This window comes from Elgaria multicarinata, chromosome 3 (assembly GCF_023053635.1).
Source record: "Elgaria multicarinata webbii isolate HBS135686 ecotype San Diego chromosome 3, rElgMul1.1.pri, whole genome shotgun sequence".
NCBI lineage: Eukaryota > Metazoa > Chordata > Lepidosauria > Squamata > Anguidae > Elgaria > Elgaria multicarinata.
The window spans coordinates 134,220,218-134,241,544 of NC_086173.1; the positions used below are offsets into that span (position 1 = coordinate 134,220,218).

General features: G+C 42.9%; 1 protein-coding gene across 1 annotated transcript in view; it reads left to right on the plus strand.

The window, feature by feature from the left end:
- The first annotated feature begins 252 nt into the window (after window positions 1-252).
- TAFA4 (TAFA chemokine like family member 4) overlaps window positions 253-21,327 on the plus strand; it is an 82,791-nt gene continuing 61,716 nt past the window's right edge. The window contains exons 1-2 of the mRNA XM_063121623.1: window positions 253-317; window positions 4,256-4,371. Coding sequence (XP_062977693.1) covers window positions 4,257-4,371 — 115 coding nt within the window. The 5' untranslated portion in view covers window positions 253-317; window position 4,256. The remainder of the gene's footprint in view (window positions 318-4,255; window positions 4,372-21,327) is intronic.

Below are 21,327 nucleotides of genomic sequence, written 5' to 3' on the forward strand. Positions count from 1 at the left end.
AACTGTAGAGTCACTTGCACAGTACTCTGTCGGAATGAGGCCTGTAAACGCCCTTCAAAAGATGTTGCTCTTGTTGTGGACTTGCATGCGCTGCAGATGGCACTATGTATAACAACAGCTTTAATCAACACTATCAGCCTGAACCCTCGGTAATGGTTTCCCAATCTGGTTTCTTCCCTAGGCCTTGGATGTGGAGGAAAACCTAGGAGATGCAGAAATGGTTGTGCATATTTTCAAATGGGAATTCGGAATTACTGTGAAATATATACACTGATAAAGCTGTTTAACTGCAGTAAAAACCTGGAAAAATCACCAAGGTAAGGAGAAACACCTCAACAATTTAAATAGATCATGAGGATTTCCAGAATGTCTAATACAGCCTTCCCAACGTGATGCTCCCCAGCATGGCAACCATCTGGGTGGGGATGATAGGAGTTGTAGTCCAATCTTTGGAGGGTGCCAAGTCAGGGGAGTCTTGTCTACTTACCATAATTTGATGATGACACAAGAACTGATTTTTGGGGAGCTAGGGAAAGTTGACATGATTAGGAATTCTACAGTTTTGAGCTTTGGTACACTTTCTGACTGATTGCTTCTATCTTAGGGTGGCCATATGGAAAGGAGGACAGGGCTCCTGTATCTTTAACAGTTGTATTGAAAAGGGAATTTCTGCAAGTGTCATTTGTATATATGGAGAACCTGGTAAAATTTCCTCTTCATCACAACAATTAAAGCTGCAGGTGCCCTGCTCTCTTTTAAAATGGTCACTCTAGTATAGCTCCTGCACCTTTAACTGTTGTGATGAAGAGGGAATTTCACCAGGTTCTCCATATATACAAATGACACCTGCTGAAATTCCCTTTTCTATGCCACTGTTAAAGATACAGGAGCCCTGTCCTCCTTTTCATATGGTCACCCTATATATCTATCCATCTATCTAGTCTTGATTAGTGTGTGTGTGTATGGGGGGAATTAACTACCATTCTCTTGAGAACTTTTTTCATACTGATGCGTTGGAGTCAATGGCTATTTTTTAACAGTTCACGTGCCTGTATTAATATCTGCCTGGAATCTTCATGGACAAATCTCAAAACTCTTCCCTTAAATCCAGATGTGCAGGAATAATGCTGTGCCACTCTCTGGCATCTTTGGGCAGCTGCCAGGGTCCCAGGATTCTGGCTGGGCTCACTGCTGGTGCCTGCCCTCGAGCCCTCTTAGCCATTTTCCTGATCTGGCGTACTGACCACTGCCAGGATGCTGGAGCTCAAGGGTTCTCCTGTCCTTCTAAATAGAAATAGTTGTGTAGACCAGGAGCGGGGAGAAGCTAGGCTGTGCTCCACCAATTGGATGCCTGCTCAATTATAGGTAGACTACCTAGAACCCAGGACTCTTGCAAAGAATGTTAGGTGGATGTTCATCTGATGCGCATGGCCATTCTCACATTCTTGGGTAACGTGGACTCTCAGGGCCAGTGTAGTTATGTCTTTTCTGTTAAGAGATCTGGACTGTGTATTTTTGCTTTATAAATTGAAAATCCATTGGGGGAACACAATGATTCTTGGGCTATTTTTTTTGTTAAAAAAGCAGCAGCACCATATATGTATGTATGCATTTGTATTTATATATTGATTTCCCACCTTTTAGAATATACATCCTCCCAAGGTGGTTTACAAGGAAAATCAAAATACAGTAATAAAATATGTGATATCAAAACATAATTTTTAAGGATCTTTCTCACGGGGCAGTTAAGTCTCCATTTGCCCTGGCCAGTGGGGCAGAGAGACGGTTCAGCTGGAGCAGCTGCTTTCCTACTTTGCCTCCTTCCCTCCCTGCCCTGTTCCTTCCCATGGGGCATCTGAAGGCAAATTAAGGTGACCACATGGAAAGGAGGACTGGGCTCCTGTATGTTTGAACACTTGTATAGAAAAGTGAATTTCAACAGGTGTCATTTGTATGCGTACAGCACCTGGTGAAATTCCCTCTTCATCACAACAGTTAAAGCTGCAGGAGCCCTGCCCACTTTTGTAGCTGGTCACTCTAGCTTTTACTGTTGTGATGAAAAAGGAATTTCACCAGGTGCTGCATGCTGAAATTCCATTTTCTATTCAGCCATTAAAGATACAGGAGCCCTGTTCTCCTTTTCATATGGTCACCCTATGTAAATGGACCTGTGTGGGCATGGATGACAATAGCATTCCAGTTGGAGCAGGGTCTGACATGTTCTTTGCCTGCTTCCCCACTTCACATTCAGTGGTCAGATAGCCCATGCAAGACTGATGTCAGCTTATCTCCGATGCGCAGTGTCCTTTTCAGAAGTAACATTTCTTCGTAGCACTTGTACAAAAGAAGATCCATTTGGGTAGCCATTTCTTTTATTTCTCAGCCTTGGGGCAAAGCACAGAGGCGTGACTGGAGCTTATTCCCCATTGTAGTGACAGTTACTAGCATGACAAAATGAAATACTTACTGCTAAAGTGAACATGGGTGTAAACTACTGGCCTCTGGGAAAAATAAGGGTGAAGTTACATACTTTATAAAACGCACACGTTATACCTTCAACTCCTGCTGAAAAAAGTAGTTCAACATAGCTTCCTAGGGCTAATCTACACCTGCAGCCCTTCTGCAACGGAAGAGGCATGCTCCTGAAAGATCCCCACTTCCGTGATCACACCTCACGTGTCACACGCGACTGACCTACACCGCAATTAGAGGAGTGCTGTTGCGGGCACACGTGTGCCCCGTTATGGCGGTTCCACACATGTATCGATAGAAGTGGGCGTGGCTAGGCAGATGGGTACGTGGCACAGAATTATGATTTCCTGACTCGTGAGGGAAGTGCAGGAGTGCAGACATGCAACAACACATGGGATAGAAACTCTGTCTAATATGCACTCCTGTGCAGAGATATGTTTGTAATAATAATAAAAATGCACTTGGCGGTAAAACAAGCCCATACCCATGCACACACCCCTCACAGCTGAACAGAGCCCAGCGCGGCAAAGAGCAATGACACCACGCACGTTCTTCGCAATGGAAGCGAGAGAGCCGGAAAAACCATGACGAAAGCAGTCACGGAAATTCCGGAAAAAGCGAGAGGTGGAGCCAACATCACCGTGTGAGCAGGTGAACGTCATGTGGCCCATTAGTGACGACTACGATACGATCCTGCAATACACAGCTGGTGTAGACTCCCCCTCCCCAGTGTCTGAAACTGATAAACATTGTGGGCCACATTGTAGCTTGGTTGCATGCTGGTTGCATGTCAGTGTCCAGACGAGCCAGAAGGTCAAGATGGCGGAGCAGCATTCTTTGACAAGGGTTCATAACAATGATAACTCTGTTGTCCTTATTTCTCAGTCCTACAGAGTAGCTTTTAAATCTTTCTCCAATTACTTATGGCATCATTTCTGTAATTTAAATCACTGGTGTTCAAAATGTCTAGACCTAGGATCCACCTTTAATCCCAACATGCAACCAGCTTTTTTTCTCTTTCATTCTCTTTCATTCTCTTTCATTCTCTTTCATTCTCTCTCTCTCTCTCTCTCTCTCTCTCTCTCTCTCTCTCTCTTTCCATCACTTTCTCAAGTTCCTCATCACCAGTCTTTTCTCAGAACATCAGCATTGCCAGATCAGACCAAAGGCCTGTGTAATCCAGCATTCTGTTCCCACAGTCTCTAGCCAGATGACTATGAGAAGCCCACAAGCAGGATATGAGTGCAACACAGCACCTCCCTACTTGTGCTCCTCAGCAACTGGCATAGAGGCACACTGCCTCTATTACTGGATGTAATATATAGCCATCGTGACAAGTAGCCATGTAGTTTAAACTACCATGGCTAACCGGTTGAAGGTGAGTGATTAAATGCGTTCAGAAATGTCAACTCAAAGAAAACTTACATATTGTATTTTGTGGGACAGTCTACAAAGTTTTTGTGCTGATAATCCCATCCAGCTCCTATTCTTAGGCTCATAATGCAATTGCAGAAAGAGAACTGGCGGTGGGAATGGAGAACGTACTCTGTTTCCCATCTTATTATGAGACATGGCTGGTAAACAATTGATCTCGGTTTGGGTGTGAATGTGATTCCACCCCCTCATGTATTCTGCTTTTAATCATCCATTTCAATTAATTTCCAATCTGTTGTTGGCTTCCCCCCCCCCCCCCCGATTTGCAGCTTTTTTGGTTTTATTTTACATTACTCCCAAATTATATATTGCCCCTTTCACTCAGTGGCTTCCTTTTTTCTGCCTGCAGGATGAGGTCCTGTGCCAAATCAATGCTTCCTTCTCAGCGGCTGTTCCTGGCATATGTGTTAATGGTGTGCTGTAAATTGTTGTCCGCGACTAGCCACCATCCCCGGGGGCACCCAGGTAGGAGCTTTTAAACTCATTACGCGCTGCCGAGGCCAATTAATAACACTCTCCGAACGTTGTGGTCCACTTTTTAGTCATGGATAATTGATGAAGCTGTTCGACAAAGTGTTATGATCAGAGCAAAAGAAGAGAAGGCTGTGGACACACACACACACACACGGACACACAGAAAGAAAGATGAGTTATTGCTCAGATGTCAAAGGAGTTCATGGTAACATTTATAGAGGGAAGCATGTTGAGTGAATTGATGCCACCCTTGGATTTGGGGCATGTTTCTTTATCTCTTTCATATATCCCAAAGCAAAATAGATAAAACTCCCGATCCCATGCAATAGAATAAAGAACAAGGAAATGTTCTAGAAAAGGAAGGGATTGTTTCCTAGCTCTGCTTCACTTGTTAACCCCCCCCCCCACACACACTTTTCTTCATGTGATAAGCTGATTACCTCAACAAAATAAATTCCGTTTGTGAGCAGCTGTTGCAACCCTGAGCAGTTGGCAGGCTCTTCGTCTGTCTATAGGTTGAGAAAAATCAAAATGTATTATGAACGCTTTCCCCATCTGAGGAGATAATTAGCGGTGGGAAGGGGGAATTGGGTGCCTGGTGAAGGTGTCCCCTTAAGCAGAGGAGTTGGGGGAGCTCCAAGACCATTGTGCTGACAGACCTGAGGACTGGAGCCAGAGCCATATGTGTAGTGTTGAATGTAGGAGATAGTGGCTCCCTCCTGCCTCCTTCATATGCTGTGGGGGCATTGGGATGCAGAAACGTGTTTCTTTGCACACGCGCACACTTTCTGCAAATTAAAACTATTTGGACCAATTGAAAATTCTGTGTAGAAGATGTTGGGATTTCTACCCACAGCTCATGTTTCTTTATTCCACCCCCACCCCCGTGTCCATGGTGTTGTTGTATAGTCCTGGGTTCCCGTTCCTGTCCAACAGTGAAGGAATGCTGGGAGTTGTAGTCCAAAACATCTGGAGGGCACCAGCTTGGGGAAGGCTGGGCTAAAGTGTTCTCGGAAATTTACCCACAGTTTTTATTGTCAAAACAGCAAATGTCTTGACATCCTGGTTGCTTTGAGAGACCTGGAACGTGTGAATATTTTCAGCTAAATGCTTGGAGAATGTGGGAAAGGGTGGGTTTAGAGTGCAGGGATTCTTGTAGTCACCATGGTGACAAAAAGTATAATCAGAACTCCAACTTTTTAACACTGGAAATCTGTCAAATAAATCGTGGAAGCAAAATAAGCTGTGCAAATATATGCAAATCTGGTTCTTTAAATATTTCCAAGGTGCACATGTGGTGGTGGTGCTGAGGCAGCATAATCTAGCATTGAACAGATCTCTTGGATGTTCTAGTACCACTGAATTGTTTTGCATTTGTCATATATAAATGTAGGTTTATAACAGTTCAACATTCAGTAAATTATTAATTTGTAGGGAAAAAATTATTCTGGAATACTTGTTCCACTACCAATTTTAAATCACCCCATTTAAATGAAAGTTCTCAGGTTAATAATAAACCCCATGGAACCTCAGTTATCATCACTTCATAACAAAAATGTGTGAAATTCCTGGCACCAATTAGCTTGTGAATTATCTACTACTTCATTCACAAATACTCTTCAACTGCGAGTCTAAAGAGGAGGTGATAAGATGGGGTGATATGTGGTGTGTGAATAATTGAATACACGAATTTACCCCAAATTATCCCTACAGGATGAACACCAGGTCTCATTTTTCCAAAAAGAGGAAGAGGATGATTTCAGATTTTGAAAATACAGCAGCTGCAGTCAATGAGCAAAATAAATGCTCAAGTTTTGAACACATGAGCACCCACACAGCTCATCTTATTAACCAGTATTTCCAATTTTGCTTAGCTTCTCCTTTCTAGAGTATTAACGGTGGCAGAAACATGTTGACATTGGGATTTTTTTCCAACCTAAGATTCAATCACACGACTTTAAAATTCATTCCCCATCCAGTCCCCAGGGAAATACCTGTGATGGGAAGATGATGGTGTCTGTTGTGTGCATCCAAGATGAATGTTCATTATACATGATGCAAATTCTCTAACTTTACAACCCAAGATTCTGACTGTACATTTTTGTAGGATTAAGATTGATTTTAGTCTTTTCAAAATGCACCCTCCTAATATTAAAGTCTTTGTAAAATGCCAACAATTTTATATGAATGAAAAATAGATGCCCATAAGATAATTGCTTCTACAAGCCTCAAGGAGCATACTAGTGATACGTTGTTGTCATTGCGAAGTTTTGTTTCTTCTGAGAAATTGAAGCAAATTTGGGTTAAACTTGAATAGAATGGAAGATTAGCGTAATAACTAGCTGTTGCCTGCTTGCTACTTTTTGTCTGAGACTCTCCCCATAACCTTGGCTAAGCTCCTGTGAAGCCAAGGAATGTTCACAACATTGTAGTTGCTCAGGCTGATGAGATCAGCGATTATAATGCCTTTGTGAAGGATGCAAAAGGGCTCAGAGCTTTTAACAGAAAGGTGACAGAGGTGTGTGTGTGTGTGTGTGTGTGTGTGTGTGTGTGTGTCCATGGCTAGAAAGTGAGACTAGGAAGGGGAACAGGGTCCAAAAGGGAGGGGTGGTATGGGACAGGGGGACATAGGAAGCAGAGCAGCGGAAGGAAGGGAACACAGTGTCATAGCTGAGAAGCAGATAGCTGAAACGTGAATAAAGGGAGGAAGTAGACAATTGAGAGAAAGAAGAATGGGAAAAGGAGGCATGGATTTGAGATGGGGGGAAATGAGAAAGGGGCTGACATAAAAATGTCACAGAGTCAAAGGACAGGAGGGATTGAATGATGCTTGTCAGATTGTAGTGGACTAGCTAGGCTGACCGTATGGAAAGGAGAAACAGGGCTCCTGTATCTTTAACAGTCGTTTAGAAAAGGGAATTTCAGCAGTTGTCATTTGTATGCATGCAGCACCTGGTGAAATTCCCTCTTCACCAAAACAGTTAAAGCTGCCCTCTTTTGTATCTGGTCATGCTAGGCAGGGCTCCTATAGCTTTAACTGTTGTGATGACAAAGGAATTTCACCAGGTGCTGCATGCATGCAAATGACACCTGCTGAAATTCCCTTTTCAGTGCGACTGTTAAAGATACAGGAGCCCTGTCCTCCTTTTCCTATGGTCACCCTAGGACTGGCAAGGGAGACTTGGAAGCTGGGGGCTTTGATACAGTAAGCCTAGAAAAGAGAAGGTGTAAAGTGGCTGTGGTGATCATATTTAAATTCACTCACGGTCTTGTGTGAATCTGCCAAATGCTAAGCTGCCCACCTCCAGCTACGTGTAGATGCAGCAGCAGACCTAGAGCCTCTCTCCATTGAGGGAAATCACATTGTTTACCCGGGGCTGTTGTGCTTCCTGGTTCTTTGGCGTGATTGATATGGGCTGCGTTATGCAGAAGGAGAGGGGCTTAGTTTAGAGAAGCCCCGATTTAGTACACTTGCTTGGTACTTTGTGACTCTATCTTGAGCATTGCAGCTAATACATATAGCAGGGGTGTCTCAAACACTTGATCAGGGGCCTTCACAAAGGCTTGCAAGCAGGGTGAGGGAAACCAGGGCTCTGCCTGCCCCACTCCTGCGAGCTGCCTTCCCTTGCCCCTGCCCCAAAGGCTTCCCAAATGGGAGCCTGAGGAACAGGGAAGGTAGAGGTGACTTTGGGGAATCCAAGCCCTTGGCAGATGTTTTGTTCTCACTGGAGACTGGACTGAAAATACACGAGCACCCAGTGCAAGAGCCAAAGTGCATCCATAGATGATGATCTTTTGCTGACCCTTGTGACATAGTTTAGTATCTTCTGAGAATGGAGGCTTCCTTCCCAAAGCATTCCAGTTTAACTGGAGCTGGGCTGGAAGTGGAACATGGCATTGCTTTCAGGGCATTGGGAGGCTGTTTTTGTTCGTCTTATAAGCGCCCAATCAACACACATATTTGGGGGCAGAGGTCTAGGATAACCATCCCATCATCGAGATGCAAGCTTCAAAGTGGCAACTAGAAAGAGGACGGCTTCAGCACGAGCCACGCAGGGCCTCCAAACAAATCTGAGCCTTGAGCTCAATTCTCCCTTCATCATCTAATCAGACAGCGGCATCATGACATTGCCATGCAGAGATAGGAAATACGTGTCATTCACAGGGCAGGGGAAAAAAATGAGCTGCAGCAAACGAAATTTCACCTTTCCCCCTACCATCCAGGAAAAATACAAGCATTCAATTTCATATCCTCCCCTTACCTCCTCACTACCTCTCTGAAGCTAATTTAAGGTAAGAGATCCGCATGATAACTACATTTCTCTCTGGTATCTCAATCTAGTAGCAAACACGATTTCTGTTTCTTGGAAAGTGATAGTGCCAAAGACACATGATTTGACAGCAGGTGGTGTGTCATTAGCCATGTCTGCATGTATTTACTGTTGAACAATTTGCTGTGCATCTGGCATCAACGTTTACAAACTATTTCTTTCCTCCCAGGAAAGACTGGGTAGAGGAACACAGCAAGGGATGGAAAAAGTACAAACTGGGAGAGAGGGGAAAGCGGAAAAATAGCACTGGGTTTCCACTTGTCCTTTTTACAGCATCCTGTGTTTCGTATGTGATGTGATCTGTGTTTAGATATTTAGTGGCCAACACATCAGCCATGGTATGTGTTGTAGATGCGTGGAATAGCCTGGAAGCAGGGGTACAGCTTGGATATTTTAGACCCTAAACTTAATGATCTTATGTGGACTCCCTTTAGACGGCCATGAAGCACCCAACAAACATTTCTCTTCATCCCCTGCGCCACTACTCCATGCTTTACAACTATTTTTACATCTCTGATATGTTAGAACATTAACAACCACAAAATTGTTTGCCTGTCTTGGTTAAAAACGCACACACACATCTCTGTTCAGTTTTACTTTTTAAACACACTTAAATCATAGCACCGTCAGAGCACTACAGGAATAAAGTGGGGCTTGTTTCTGATGGGTTTATATGGTATTGCTGTCTTTTGTTAGAAAGGCAGTTAGCAGAATAAAAACAAGACGGTGAAGCAGAATGAGCATTTACCAGTCCCACATGCACACACAAAAAAGAGTCCACACCTTCCTTTCAGTGAAGAAAGAAAAGAGCTTTACATTGCACTTGCATGTAGATGCAGGTACAATGTAGGATATCAAGAGGAGTTTGTTCAGTCCAGTTTTTTGTGTTCCACTACACAGGCAGCAGTGAGAGAGAGAGGATGCTCCCAGCAATAGGGGACGGTCGAGAGAAGTGGGGGAAGCAAGGGGAGGAGCAGGAAACCATGTGTAGGGTTTAGAGATCCTAAGCCTAGCGATGCCTAAACATCCCCATGCATTAACCAGCTAACTGCCAAACTGCCCCTTTCGATGTTAAAACATTCCCAGCCGAAGAGAGCGTCGGCAATTGGGCAGTATAGAAATACAATAAACAAACAAACAAATAAAACTGTTTCTGTTGCCTTCATCATCTGCCAATTTCTGGGTGGTTATTTAGGGCCTCCTGGGCTTTGGACTTGTGGGGTCGTAGCTGCCCCCCTGCCTGGAAGTGCTATTGGAATACCACACACTCCATTGTACACTGGTCCCCCATAGACCAAATACAATGAATGGCTTTTCTCATCTAGTCTTGAAGTCATCACAATGTTATTGTTTTCCAATGAAATTTAATCCCCTTTTCCTATAACGCTCTTACTGGTCAACACACTTAAGAAAGAGCTACCTATAAACGTGATTTCTACAGTCAGCTTTTGTGTTTACCATATGGCATGATGTCATTGTTCCTAGAGGATTCACTTGAGCATCTTTCAGAACTGATATTAGCATGACCTTTCAAACTGAACTGGCTTTTTGCATTCACAATAAGCCAGTAGGGCAGGCATGGGCAACTTGTCGTCCTCCAGATGTTGTTAGTCTTCGGCTCCCATAATCCACACCATTGGTTATGCAGGCTAGGGCTGATGGGACTTGCAGTCCAACAACATCTGGTGGGCCACTAGTTGCCCACCCGTGCAACGTCTAGTTACAGCATGTATGGTTTGTTTTAATTTGGTATGAATTGGTTAGTTTCAATATAATCTGTCTTTAAAAGAAAAGAACGAAATAATGAAACAACTATTTATTCCTTGGTTTATGCTTTTAAGATGGGGCAGTCTAGACATTGAAGTATATAGCCTGGAACATGAAAGGATATATCAGGGGAAGCACAATGAAGAAGCCATTCTAAACATAATTTGTTTGAGCAATCACTATGTTTCCTGTAGGCAGAACTAATGATTCACAAGCTTCCACCACAGCAGAGTAGCAAAGGAAAAGAGTCAAGAAGGCTAACGTTTAGAAAGTTTCCCACTCACTCACTCACTCACTCATCCTTTTTATCTATTTTATAGTCCGTCCGTCCCCTCTGGCAGAACCTAATTACACAGTCAGTACTTAAGTGCTGTTTTTCAGGCTTTCAATTCAGGGCTGATGCTCATTTAATACTTAAGTATGGCTAGCCAAGCTCCAAGTATATTTGCTTCCTGTCAGTGGTGCATGTGTGTAACATGCTGTGCATGCCCTATTAATTTAGAGAGTCAGTGTGGTGTAGTGATTACAGTGTTGGACTGGGACTCAGGAGACCTGGGTTCTGTTCCCCACTTAGCCATGAAGCTCACTGGGTGACGTTGGGATGGCCCGTCACCGACTCTCAGTCTCACCTGCCTCACTGGGTGGTTGTGAGGACAACATACAGAAGAGGAGGATATACTGCCCTGGGCTCCTTGGAGCAAAGGCAGGCTATAAATGTAACAAACAAACAAATTGACGTATCTGGAATTTTACATGCATACATTAAAAACGTAAGAATTGCCATCAGGCCATGGGTCTATCTAGTTCAGCATTCTATCCAGACCGTGGCCAGCCAGTTGCCCATAGGAAACCCACATGAGTGCAACAGCACCCTCCTACCCATATTCCCCAGCAACTGGTGTACATAGAGATATGGGCTCTGATATTAGAGGTAGCACATAGCCATCAGAGCTCGTGGCTATTGATAGCCTTCTCCTCAAGACTTTCATGTACATTCCTCAAGCCTGATAAGATACGTGTGCATTTTGTACTTGGGTAATGATACCCAAGTACGAAAGGGAACACTAGGATTCTCGGGAATGAAAGGCTACCATTGGTAATTGTGCTGGAAACTACATATTATAATTTCAGACCCAACCAGAAGGTAACCATTAAAATCTCCAAAACTGAAGAGAAAAACGACACCTCCATGCTGTCTGTGGCAAAGATGTATTAAATGCTCTTTAGAATTCAGATAAAAGATCTCTCTTATTACTACATGCAGGACCAAAATATGAAAATCATAGAGTCTCTCCAGCCCAATCTCTTAATACACTCCGTACCTGTATTTCTCTTTATGGGGTTTACACGAATCCCCTCCTCACATGCAGTTAATTGGGCAAAGGGGGCTCCTTGAGGTACGAGCTCTGTGCATGTCCTTCTCACAAACATCCTCTGGAAGGGGGAGATGGCACATGGTTCTGGTGGTGTGTGGGACTGGCCCATGTAGTCTCGCAACCCCTTCTGCATGGAGGGGGTGAGCGTCATGTGTATCTCCTTTCTGTTTTGTTTTTTGTTTGTCAAGAGCGCCTGTTCCTAACAGGTAACACTTATTTTAAAGCAGGAATTCAATAGCTTTCTAAATCCCACTAGAGGGCTCTGCATGACTAAAAAACGGACAAGAGCTGCCAAGGAGACACCATAATTCCGCAATTTGCTAATCACAATGATGGTCCTTTGTTTTCTTTTCATGGGTCAGACATGGTTTGCGCACAATATGCTCTAGCCGTTTGTTACACTTAACTCCATTTATGTCTTAATGTCTTCTTTGGTGTGTTATAATGCTGGATATTACTGCCTCGCTCTCTTAGAAAGAAAAGACAAGGCTAGCCACAATGAAAGGCTATGTCTCTGTAATCCTGTCAGGAAATGAGGTGAAAAGAGCACATCCGTGTAACAAAAGGAATTCTTTTAAACAATATGATTCTTGACTTGAGAACATACATGTTGCCTTACAATAAAGATGGGAGATGGGGAGAAAATCTATAGCTTTATCTCTTTTAAATACCGTAGGGAAATTAGTACACAGAGGATAGGTTTTGACAAAGTCTTCAATTTAAATGCATAGGTATACCTTCCACTGGGAGCAATTCAATGTTAATTTGGTCTTTTATAATGTAAAATATAGCCTCTGGTATAGTTTCTCAGAACGTGCACTTTACAATGTGTTCCTGTATGAATAGATTTATGTATTCATGGGAGCTGGAAACAAATTACAGATTGGATGATTAATGTGTAGGTTTCATGGGTCAGGATTCATAACGATTAGGAAAAGAATAACATTCCTTTTAGAAGTCTAGGGCAAATTTTGGAATGATCAAGCCTCAAGCAGCAAATGGATGGTCAACTCTGGTGTCTCTTTCAACAAATGGTAAAACAAAATCCTATTTTTCTTTCCCATAAGATGAACTTATTCCAAAACTGTTTCGGGAAACCTTGGGGAGATGCAGACTTCCTTGACTCAATGTACATTTGTTTATGTATTTAAAATTATTTTTAGGCCAGCTTTAAGGGTATAACCCTCTCAAGGCAGCATACAGGATAAAACTATACACAAAAATATACAAATAGGAAAACAATTATACAATAAAACAACAATAAAACACTGTATTGACTCGGTTTTACATTGACAGCCTCATTTTTGAAGCTTGATATCTATAATGGAAGACAGACCCTTATTGGCAGATACCCTATCCTAACAGATATTTCTGATGCCAAAACTGAAAAGGGTTTATGCCAATGATTTGGACCAATTCAGTTTAGAAATGCAGCCGCCTATTCCTTGCCTTTACTGCAACTGGCTTTGTTTCCAAAAACTGACCGTTGGAGGGCAGTGTCTTTTTAAAGTAGGAGATTAGACAAATCATCTCATGTTCTGCTGGGTAATCTCTTCTCATCATGTTGGAAATGATATCTGTCAGAACAGAATGGAGCCAACATTTGGTATTCATTAACTTTCTAGGATAGCAATCTTTAACATTGCTTGCTGCCTAGAATAAAAAAATAAATTATGAGCAAGGAGAAGCTCAAAGAACAGTGCTTCCATTGCTTGGTATCCTTTTGTCTTCTGATTTATAGCTCCGTTATCTTTCTATACAAGATCCAAAAGGCAATGGAGCTGATGATGGCTGCTGTTTTCTTTGCAGTGCGTGAATCTTCAGAGTTATCAGCCAAATATTTTGAGCGGCTCTACATTAAGGAGAAATTATGTTGCTTACCCAGCGCTTTTGTACTTCCTGCTTTCTGGCACAATTGTTATGGGCTGTATTACACTGGCAGATAGGGGAGACCTTGTGGTTGGAATGGAATGGAATACTCCCCCCCGTTCACTTCAATGAGACAGCACCATCTAGTGGCGAAAGATTCCTCAATTTTCAGAATGTTACCACTTTAAAAGTAGTTCTTTTCATGGCGGAATTTCCAGGGGATACTGCGGGAGATGTCCTCGTTGTTGACGATATCATTTAAAAGACCTGCAAACTTTTGTGAGTGGCCAATCACAAGTGTGCACTAAATTAGGCATTTAGAGGAGCCGTTTTAAGTTTGTTTGTGCCTGGATGAGCTGCAGTTTAGTGCTAGAGTGCATGCTTTGTGTGGAGGAGAAAGGTTTGTTTGGGTTGTAGGGGGCAGGGACACTCCAGGTGTCCACCCTAAAGAATATAAAATGACACAGTTCATTCACAGCCACATAGGTTGAATATGAGGCAGAGGTTCTGTACTTTTAATGGTTGGGAGCTTTTGCTCCTTAGCTTAGCATGGTCACAAAAGAAGTTACATCTTTCAAAATACTTCCTTCTATGCAGCTGTTCAATGCACAAGCACCTTGATCCTGTATTGTACTGATTCTAGCTAGACTAGTATGCATAAATAACCAAGACTGTGACTGATTTTGAACAATTTACACTGTGTCATAAGAAGAAGCTGATATAGTACATACTATGTACAGAGCAGAACAACTTCCTTTAGCCAACTTGTCTAGCTGCTGAGATAGAATGCGCTCAACATTTCAGATGGTCTGGAACAAGAGCTTCCTGCTCAGTTCTTCTGTTTCAGCTTTCCCCAACCTGGTGCCCCCCAGATATTTTCAACTTCAACTCCTTTCATCTCTAGCCATGACCAACAGTCAGGAATGCTGGGAGTTCTGGTCCAATCTATCCAGAGAGTACCAGGCTGGGGAAGACTGGTCTGTTTTGTAGGAACGCTGATGCTTGGTGACTGTTTTTTGATGATGGGGTTCTTCACACGAGTGAAATAAGGCATGCTTGTGACTGGCCACTCATGGAAGTTTGTGGGTTCTTTTGTCATAGTCATCAACCTCCTGCACTTTCTCCCATGCCTTTTCCTGGTTATTCTGTTCTAACAACAACAACAACAACAAAAATCCTGGATACCATGATTCTTCTGAAATATCATGAGTTTTCCTACCGGGTGCAGTCGAAGTTGCACTACAAAACACCCACTAGAGGGTGCCGTCCCATTCAAGGCTATTAGCACTAAGAGGAGGGAAATTTTCAATTGTAGACCATGTAGTTCCTCCTCTCTGCCCATGTAATGCAGCCATTACAATTGCGCAAAAGAAGCAGGAAGCAAAGCCCCGATAAGGCAACATGATTCCTTTTTAAACTAAAGAAGCCCAATGCATATTGCTTTGTTTCACTCTCTCTATTTCCCCCCTCCTCTTTTGCAGGAGGCTCTTCATGCATATTGGCCTGAGAGGTTTTGATCCTTGGAAGGCCTTCTTGAGTGGTAATCTCTGGAGTTTTCCTTGAGCAGTAAGTGCCAGCGGCTCTCTAATGATGAGAGTCCATCATGCTCTCTTAGCTTTCATTGTTAAGAGCATTTTGTTCTTAATAAAATACCAATTGAATGGTAAGGTTCCCCCTTAACGAGATTCGGAAGCAAGGCTGTCTCCCAAGATGAGTCGTCAGTGCCTGGAAGTTGGGCGAACTTAATCACTTCCTTGTACTGACCTCACTTCTTTGATTGTATCTGTTGCTTGACACTGGAAAGCAGGAGGGGAGAGGCAGCAGAGGTTACCTCGACATTTCTCTCCAATGCTGCTGCATCCTGTCCTTCGCCCCCCCTTTTTTTTGTCCATGCTGTAGCTGGAAGGGAATTATCTGTGCAACATTTTTGTTCAGAGAGGCTGTGACAGGTGCAAGAGATTCTTTTTACATCTTTTCAGCTGGCAAGAAAATAAAAGGAGGGTTGCCAACGGAAGATCCTGTGGAAAACATTGCATAAAACACTGGTCTCAGCAAAATGTGGGGTTTTTTGGGGGGAAGGTGTTAATGGCAAACAGGGCTCTCAAACGAGGAGCCAAGATCATTAATCTGAAGCTTGTGAAGAACTCTCCTTTGCTTATGTTGAGAAGCATCCCTTTTGTCAGAATGAATCAAATGGATGCTCGCTTGTGCCAGAACCGGGGAGAATTGCACTCTGCGTTGAAAACACGATCCTTTGCAGTGTTATATGATCTACCCAAAGAATGTACTTAGTGACAATTGTTGGGGCAACAAATCCCAGATGCATTCATGCCACTCCATGCTTCTTTCCTCTCTCCAAACACTCTTGCTTGCTCGCACACACACACACACACACACACACACTGCTGAATTCCTTTCAAGGGATCAGTGTGAGTGGATAATAATGCATCTAAAAAGAAAATGGATTATATATCATGTTGGGAGCAACAAGCCATTGCAGTGGGCAGTGAGGGACAGCCAGGGCAGCAGAGAGAAGGAGAAAAGGAGAGTCCTTCTTGGGCCTCTCTTACTGCCCCACAAATGATGTGTTACTGCTCATTTCTCTCAATGGGTAGATCAGTGGGAGGACTTTGCTTCAATCTGTGTTTTGTTGTTCCCAGGCCTGGCCCAAGACATGTTGCTGCCTGAAGCGGGGGCTTGCCACCGCCGCCTCCCTCTCTCCCTCCTGATCTACCTGCTTACCATCTTACTATTCCTTGCGTGCGCACATGCGTCTGTCTCCCCAGCACACTGCCCATCAAGTATTTTCACCTTCAGGAGCTGTGCAGCACCTGCGCATTGGGCAAAGTATCATGAGAGATCCCGGAACTTCATGGACCTCTCGTGATACTTTGTCTGACTTCATACAGGCACTGTGTGGTTCCTGAAGGTGGAAACATGATAGAGGCATCGTGCTGAGGAGATGGGCACATGTGTATATGCAAAGAACAGTAAGCCAACTGGCTGGCTGGCAGCCGTGGAGGTGGACCAGTGAGTGGAGTGGTATAGGTGGGGAGGCACAGCGCAGTGTGAAAGAGAGCCGCTGTTTCTTGGTCCTGTCAGCTGCCCGCCATGCAGCCCGCCATGCAGGCAGCTAACAGGACCAAGAAGAAGCAGACCCTTTGGAGAGGGAGGCACTGCTCTTCCCATACTCCGCCATCTGCTGACCAGCTTCCTATTGCTTCACGGTTGGGCCAGCCCTGGTCTTCCCCAGCTCAGCTAATCTCTGCCTTTGAATCCATTAAAGCCGCCTTCTGTTAACCTGGTACCCTCCAGATGTGTTGGACTATTGACTGCTTGATTTGACTTATACCCTGCATTTCTGCTAAAAATGGCACTCTGGGCAGCTTACAATCACTGATGAAAACAACATTAAGCAAATGCATTAAAACACAATTTAAAACAGTTAAAACCACCACAACAATAGAATAAAAACAGCATCGAGCTCAACAGACCCGCTTACACACCAAAGGCCCGCTTGAATAAAGTGTTCTTTGCCTGCCAGCAGAAGGACAGCAGACAGGAAGCGAACCCAGCCCCCTTGGCATGGAGTTCTATAGCCAGGGACTACAACTCCCACCATCCCCAGTATGCATTTAACTGAGGGAAGGCTGCATTTAAACTGTTATAGTATATTTTATGTGGGGCTGCCTTTGAAGCTAGCTCCAGATAGTGCCTGTGTTTTCATTGGGCCAAGCCAATGAGAACTTATTCCACCTGTTCTACAACATAAAAAGAAGTACTTCTTCACACAGCACATAGTTAAATTATGGAATTCACTACCAAAAGATGTAGTGATGGCTACTAATTTGGATGGCATTAAAAGGGGGTTGGATAAATTCCTGATGGTTATGTGCTACTCTAGTATCCAAGGCAGTAAGCCTGCGTGCACCAGTTGCTGGGGAACTTGAGTAGGAGAGTGGTGTTGCACTGTGTCCTGCTTGTATGTCACTGGTCAACAGCTGGTTGATCACTGTGTGAACAGAGTGCTGGACTAGATGGACCCTCGGTCTGATCCAGCAGGGCTCTTCTTATGTTCTTATTTCTGAGCCCAGTTCAGTGTGTTGGTTGGTGCAAATGGGAACTTCCTTCCTGGGGCTAGTAGCAAGTTTGGCACACTTTGTGTGATTTTCACCACAACTATGGCAAAGGATCAGAAAGAGAGCCCCTTCTCATTTGCCCACCTGAGGGCAATTAGGTGGGTGTCCATGTGGGAGAGGGCCTTCTCTGTGGCAGCCCCAAACCTCTGGAACAAACTTCCGTCGGAGGTCAGCCATGCACCTTCCTTGCAGGCTTTTAAGAAGGCCTTAAAAACATTTTATTTTACCTTGGCCTTCACCTGATGAGTATTGTTATTGTTATTATTGCAACTGTTGTGGATCCTCCTGTTTTATTGTAGGTTTTATTGTTTTAAATTGATGTTTTATTGCTTTTAATATTTTTAATATTTTATTGCTTTTAACTTTTTATGTATTCTACTGTTGTAAGCTGCCTTGTGAGGGCTTCTGCTTTGAAAGGCAGCCAAGAAATGTTATAAATATATAAATAAAATAAAGGAGGGAAAGGTTAAAACTCCCTTCCCCATGCAATATAATCCTGATCGTACATCCGTCTCTTCATGACTGCCATTTCAACGTTAAAAACAAAGCCCCATTGGTTGCATTCACATAATTAATTACCATGAAGTTGCCTGGCCTTATATTTTGCAACATTGAAACAATTAACATCTTCTATCCAGTTAGGTATCTTTCTAAAGAATCAAAAGATTTTTAGATTGCAATCCTAGACCCACTTACCTGGGAGTAAACCCCATTGAGCTCAATGGATTTCAGTTGTGAGTAGTCATGTACACAGGATTGCATGGTTAACTGATTAACCTACTTGATTAATCTTGACTAAAGTTTGTAGCCCCTAGTTTTAATAGATGGCTGTCTTACCGTTTTTGCATGGGTTTGGGCTTTTGGTCTGCAGTTCTTCTCCTTTGATGTGGATAAGTAGAGCACTGCAGGAAAACATTGGTCTGCGATATTGCAATATACTGAAAACAAACCACATACTGATGGAAAAGAATGACAAGAGGGTATGAAAAATACTGATGAAATAGGGAACCTTAAAATACACTCTTTATATAAATGATGCCATTTAATTCCAGAGAGCTCTTTGCTGATATGAGGTATTTCTTGTTATTGGTATAACAACAATAACAAAATAATAATAATGATGATGATGATATCATTCTGCCATAAATCTCGTGACTTAAACTCTCTGCACTGTGGAATGGAGATAATGTCAAGCCGATTGATAAAGTGAATAGGACATGACAGTCGGCAAAGGGGGAAGAAAGGGGAGAAATCATGTTCAGCAGAGACAGGATCTCATGAAGATGCTTAGTGTTCGATAAGCGGATTGAGAATCAGAAATCAGATTTAAATTACTCGGCATTGAAATGTGAGGGAGATAAATAGGCCCGCTCGAGTGATTACCTCTCTTTTTGACTGAAATATTTAAAGCAATGGATGCTCCTAAGCTGGCTCGGGAATGTATTGCCAGCAGGGAATTTTCCAAATATAGTTTGGATTGGCTCTTGGCTCAATTGGACTATATTTCCCCCATGGGCCCCAGTATTAATGGATCTGCTGCAAGGGCATCCATGCCTTCATGAGAAGGGCTTTTCTGCTGCTGATTCTAAGCCACAATCCTTCTGCCTCCCTTCTGAAAAGTTATGGTTAAGCATTGAGTTATGGTTAAGCACTGAAAAGTTATGGTTAAGCACTAGAGGCCTTCAAGAGGCAGCTGGACAACCATCTGTCAGGGATGCTTTAGGGTGGATTCCTGCATTGAGCAGGGGGTTGGACTCGATGGCCTTGTAGGCCCCTTCCAACTCTGCTATTCTATGATTCTATGATTCTATAAGAGGTGAATCGATAGGATATGGAGGAAGCTGGATCATTGTGGAGATTGCTGGCACCGGTCCATGTATTATTTAGTTTTATTTTATCCCATCTTTCTACCAAAAAATGGCACTCGAGGCAGCTTGCAGAAACAATTAAAACTGATTAAAACAATAAAATAGCACATTCAAATACAATAAAAACATAACACAGGGAAAATTATTATAAAAACAACACCAAACCCAACAGACCCATGAACAGGCTAAAGGCCTTTTGACATAAAGCGGTCTTTGCCTGCCAGTAGAAAAGGGCAACAGAGAGGAAGCCAACCTGAATACGTAGGGCCAAACTTCAGAAATACATTTGACTCCGCTCATAATTTCGTGGGGTTTCCTTAGTTGAGGGAGTTGGTTTCTAGATTAATACACACCCAGTTTTGAACTTCGTTCCCCCTCATTACCTTGGGGCTGTATCCACGTTGGCAGTTCGTTTGTAGCAACCATGAAAATTGAAGCAGGCCATTCTTCTGATATCTTTGATGGCCGTATTTGAGGTGGAGTTGGGGTCAATGGTACAGCATGCACTTTAGGGCTCTGACTTATATTTCTATTCCCATGACTCACTTATATGAATTTATCTACTTCATAGATAATGACTTATGAAATTATAAAATAATTTTAATAACAGGATCTTGAATAATTTTGAATTATCAGATTTGGTTGATTGGCCCAGATCATCAGTTCAGGTTTTTTAAAATTTCTGATTAGCAACAGAACAAAGAGAATAAGATTGCCTAAGCAGCACCAGAAATTTATTTATTTATTTATTTATTTATTACATTCTATACCGCCCAATAGCCGGAGCTCTCAAACACCAAACAGTATGAAACTTTAACTAATCACTTGGGCATTGTCACATTGACAATTAATATCATTTGCTTTCCGAAGAGCACCTTCTGATGTTCCCCCCCTTCTGCACATTATATAATTGTTCTTTAAAAAAATTCAGCCATGTGAGCAAGCAGTACAAATAAACACATATACATGTGCATGCATGCACAAACACAGAGAGAATTTAAGAAAATGTTACAATATCGACTTTTACAATGAAGAATTTAAAATTAAACTACGCTGCCAGCATAGCAAATATATTACTTTTTTTAAAAAACACTTATGATCCTTTCCCATTTCTGTGGTAAAAACAGCTTGTTGACATCCTTTAACAGCAAAAACAAAACAAAAACACCCTTCTTTGTAGTTGGCCAGAATTGATTTCTGGTTAACAGCGGTCAAAGAAGTTCTGCTCTGACAGCAGTATAAATCACATTTCAAGCAATAATGAGGAAAACCCTTATTTTCCCTCCCTCCATATGAACGCAAATTACAGACATATCAGAGCCCTCTTCAGCCATTATGGCTGAACAATTCCAATATATGTAGGGCAGCTTGGGACAGTATGTGCCTCCTGCCCCCAATATTACTGTCCCAGTTGTGAGGAGACTTCTATGCATGTTCAGTGAAATGCAAGTAGAATGCCCCTTCAGACCTTCCCATTACATGCAGGGAGGCTGGAGTTGAGAGGTCGCGGCTGACATACGTGGGGACATTGGGGTCAGGGGCAGTGTGTGTGGCCCCATACCCTCTCCACAAGTTGGAATTCCATGTTCAGGCATAA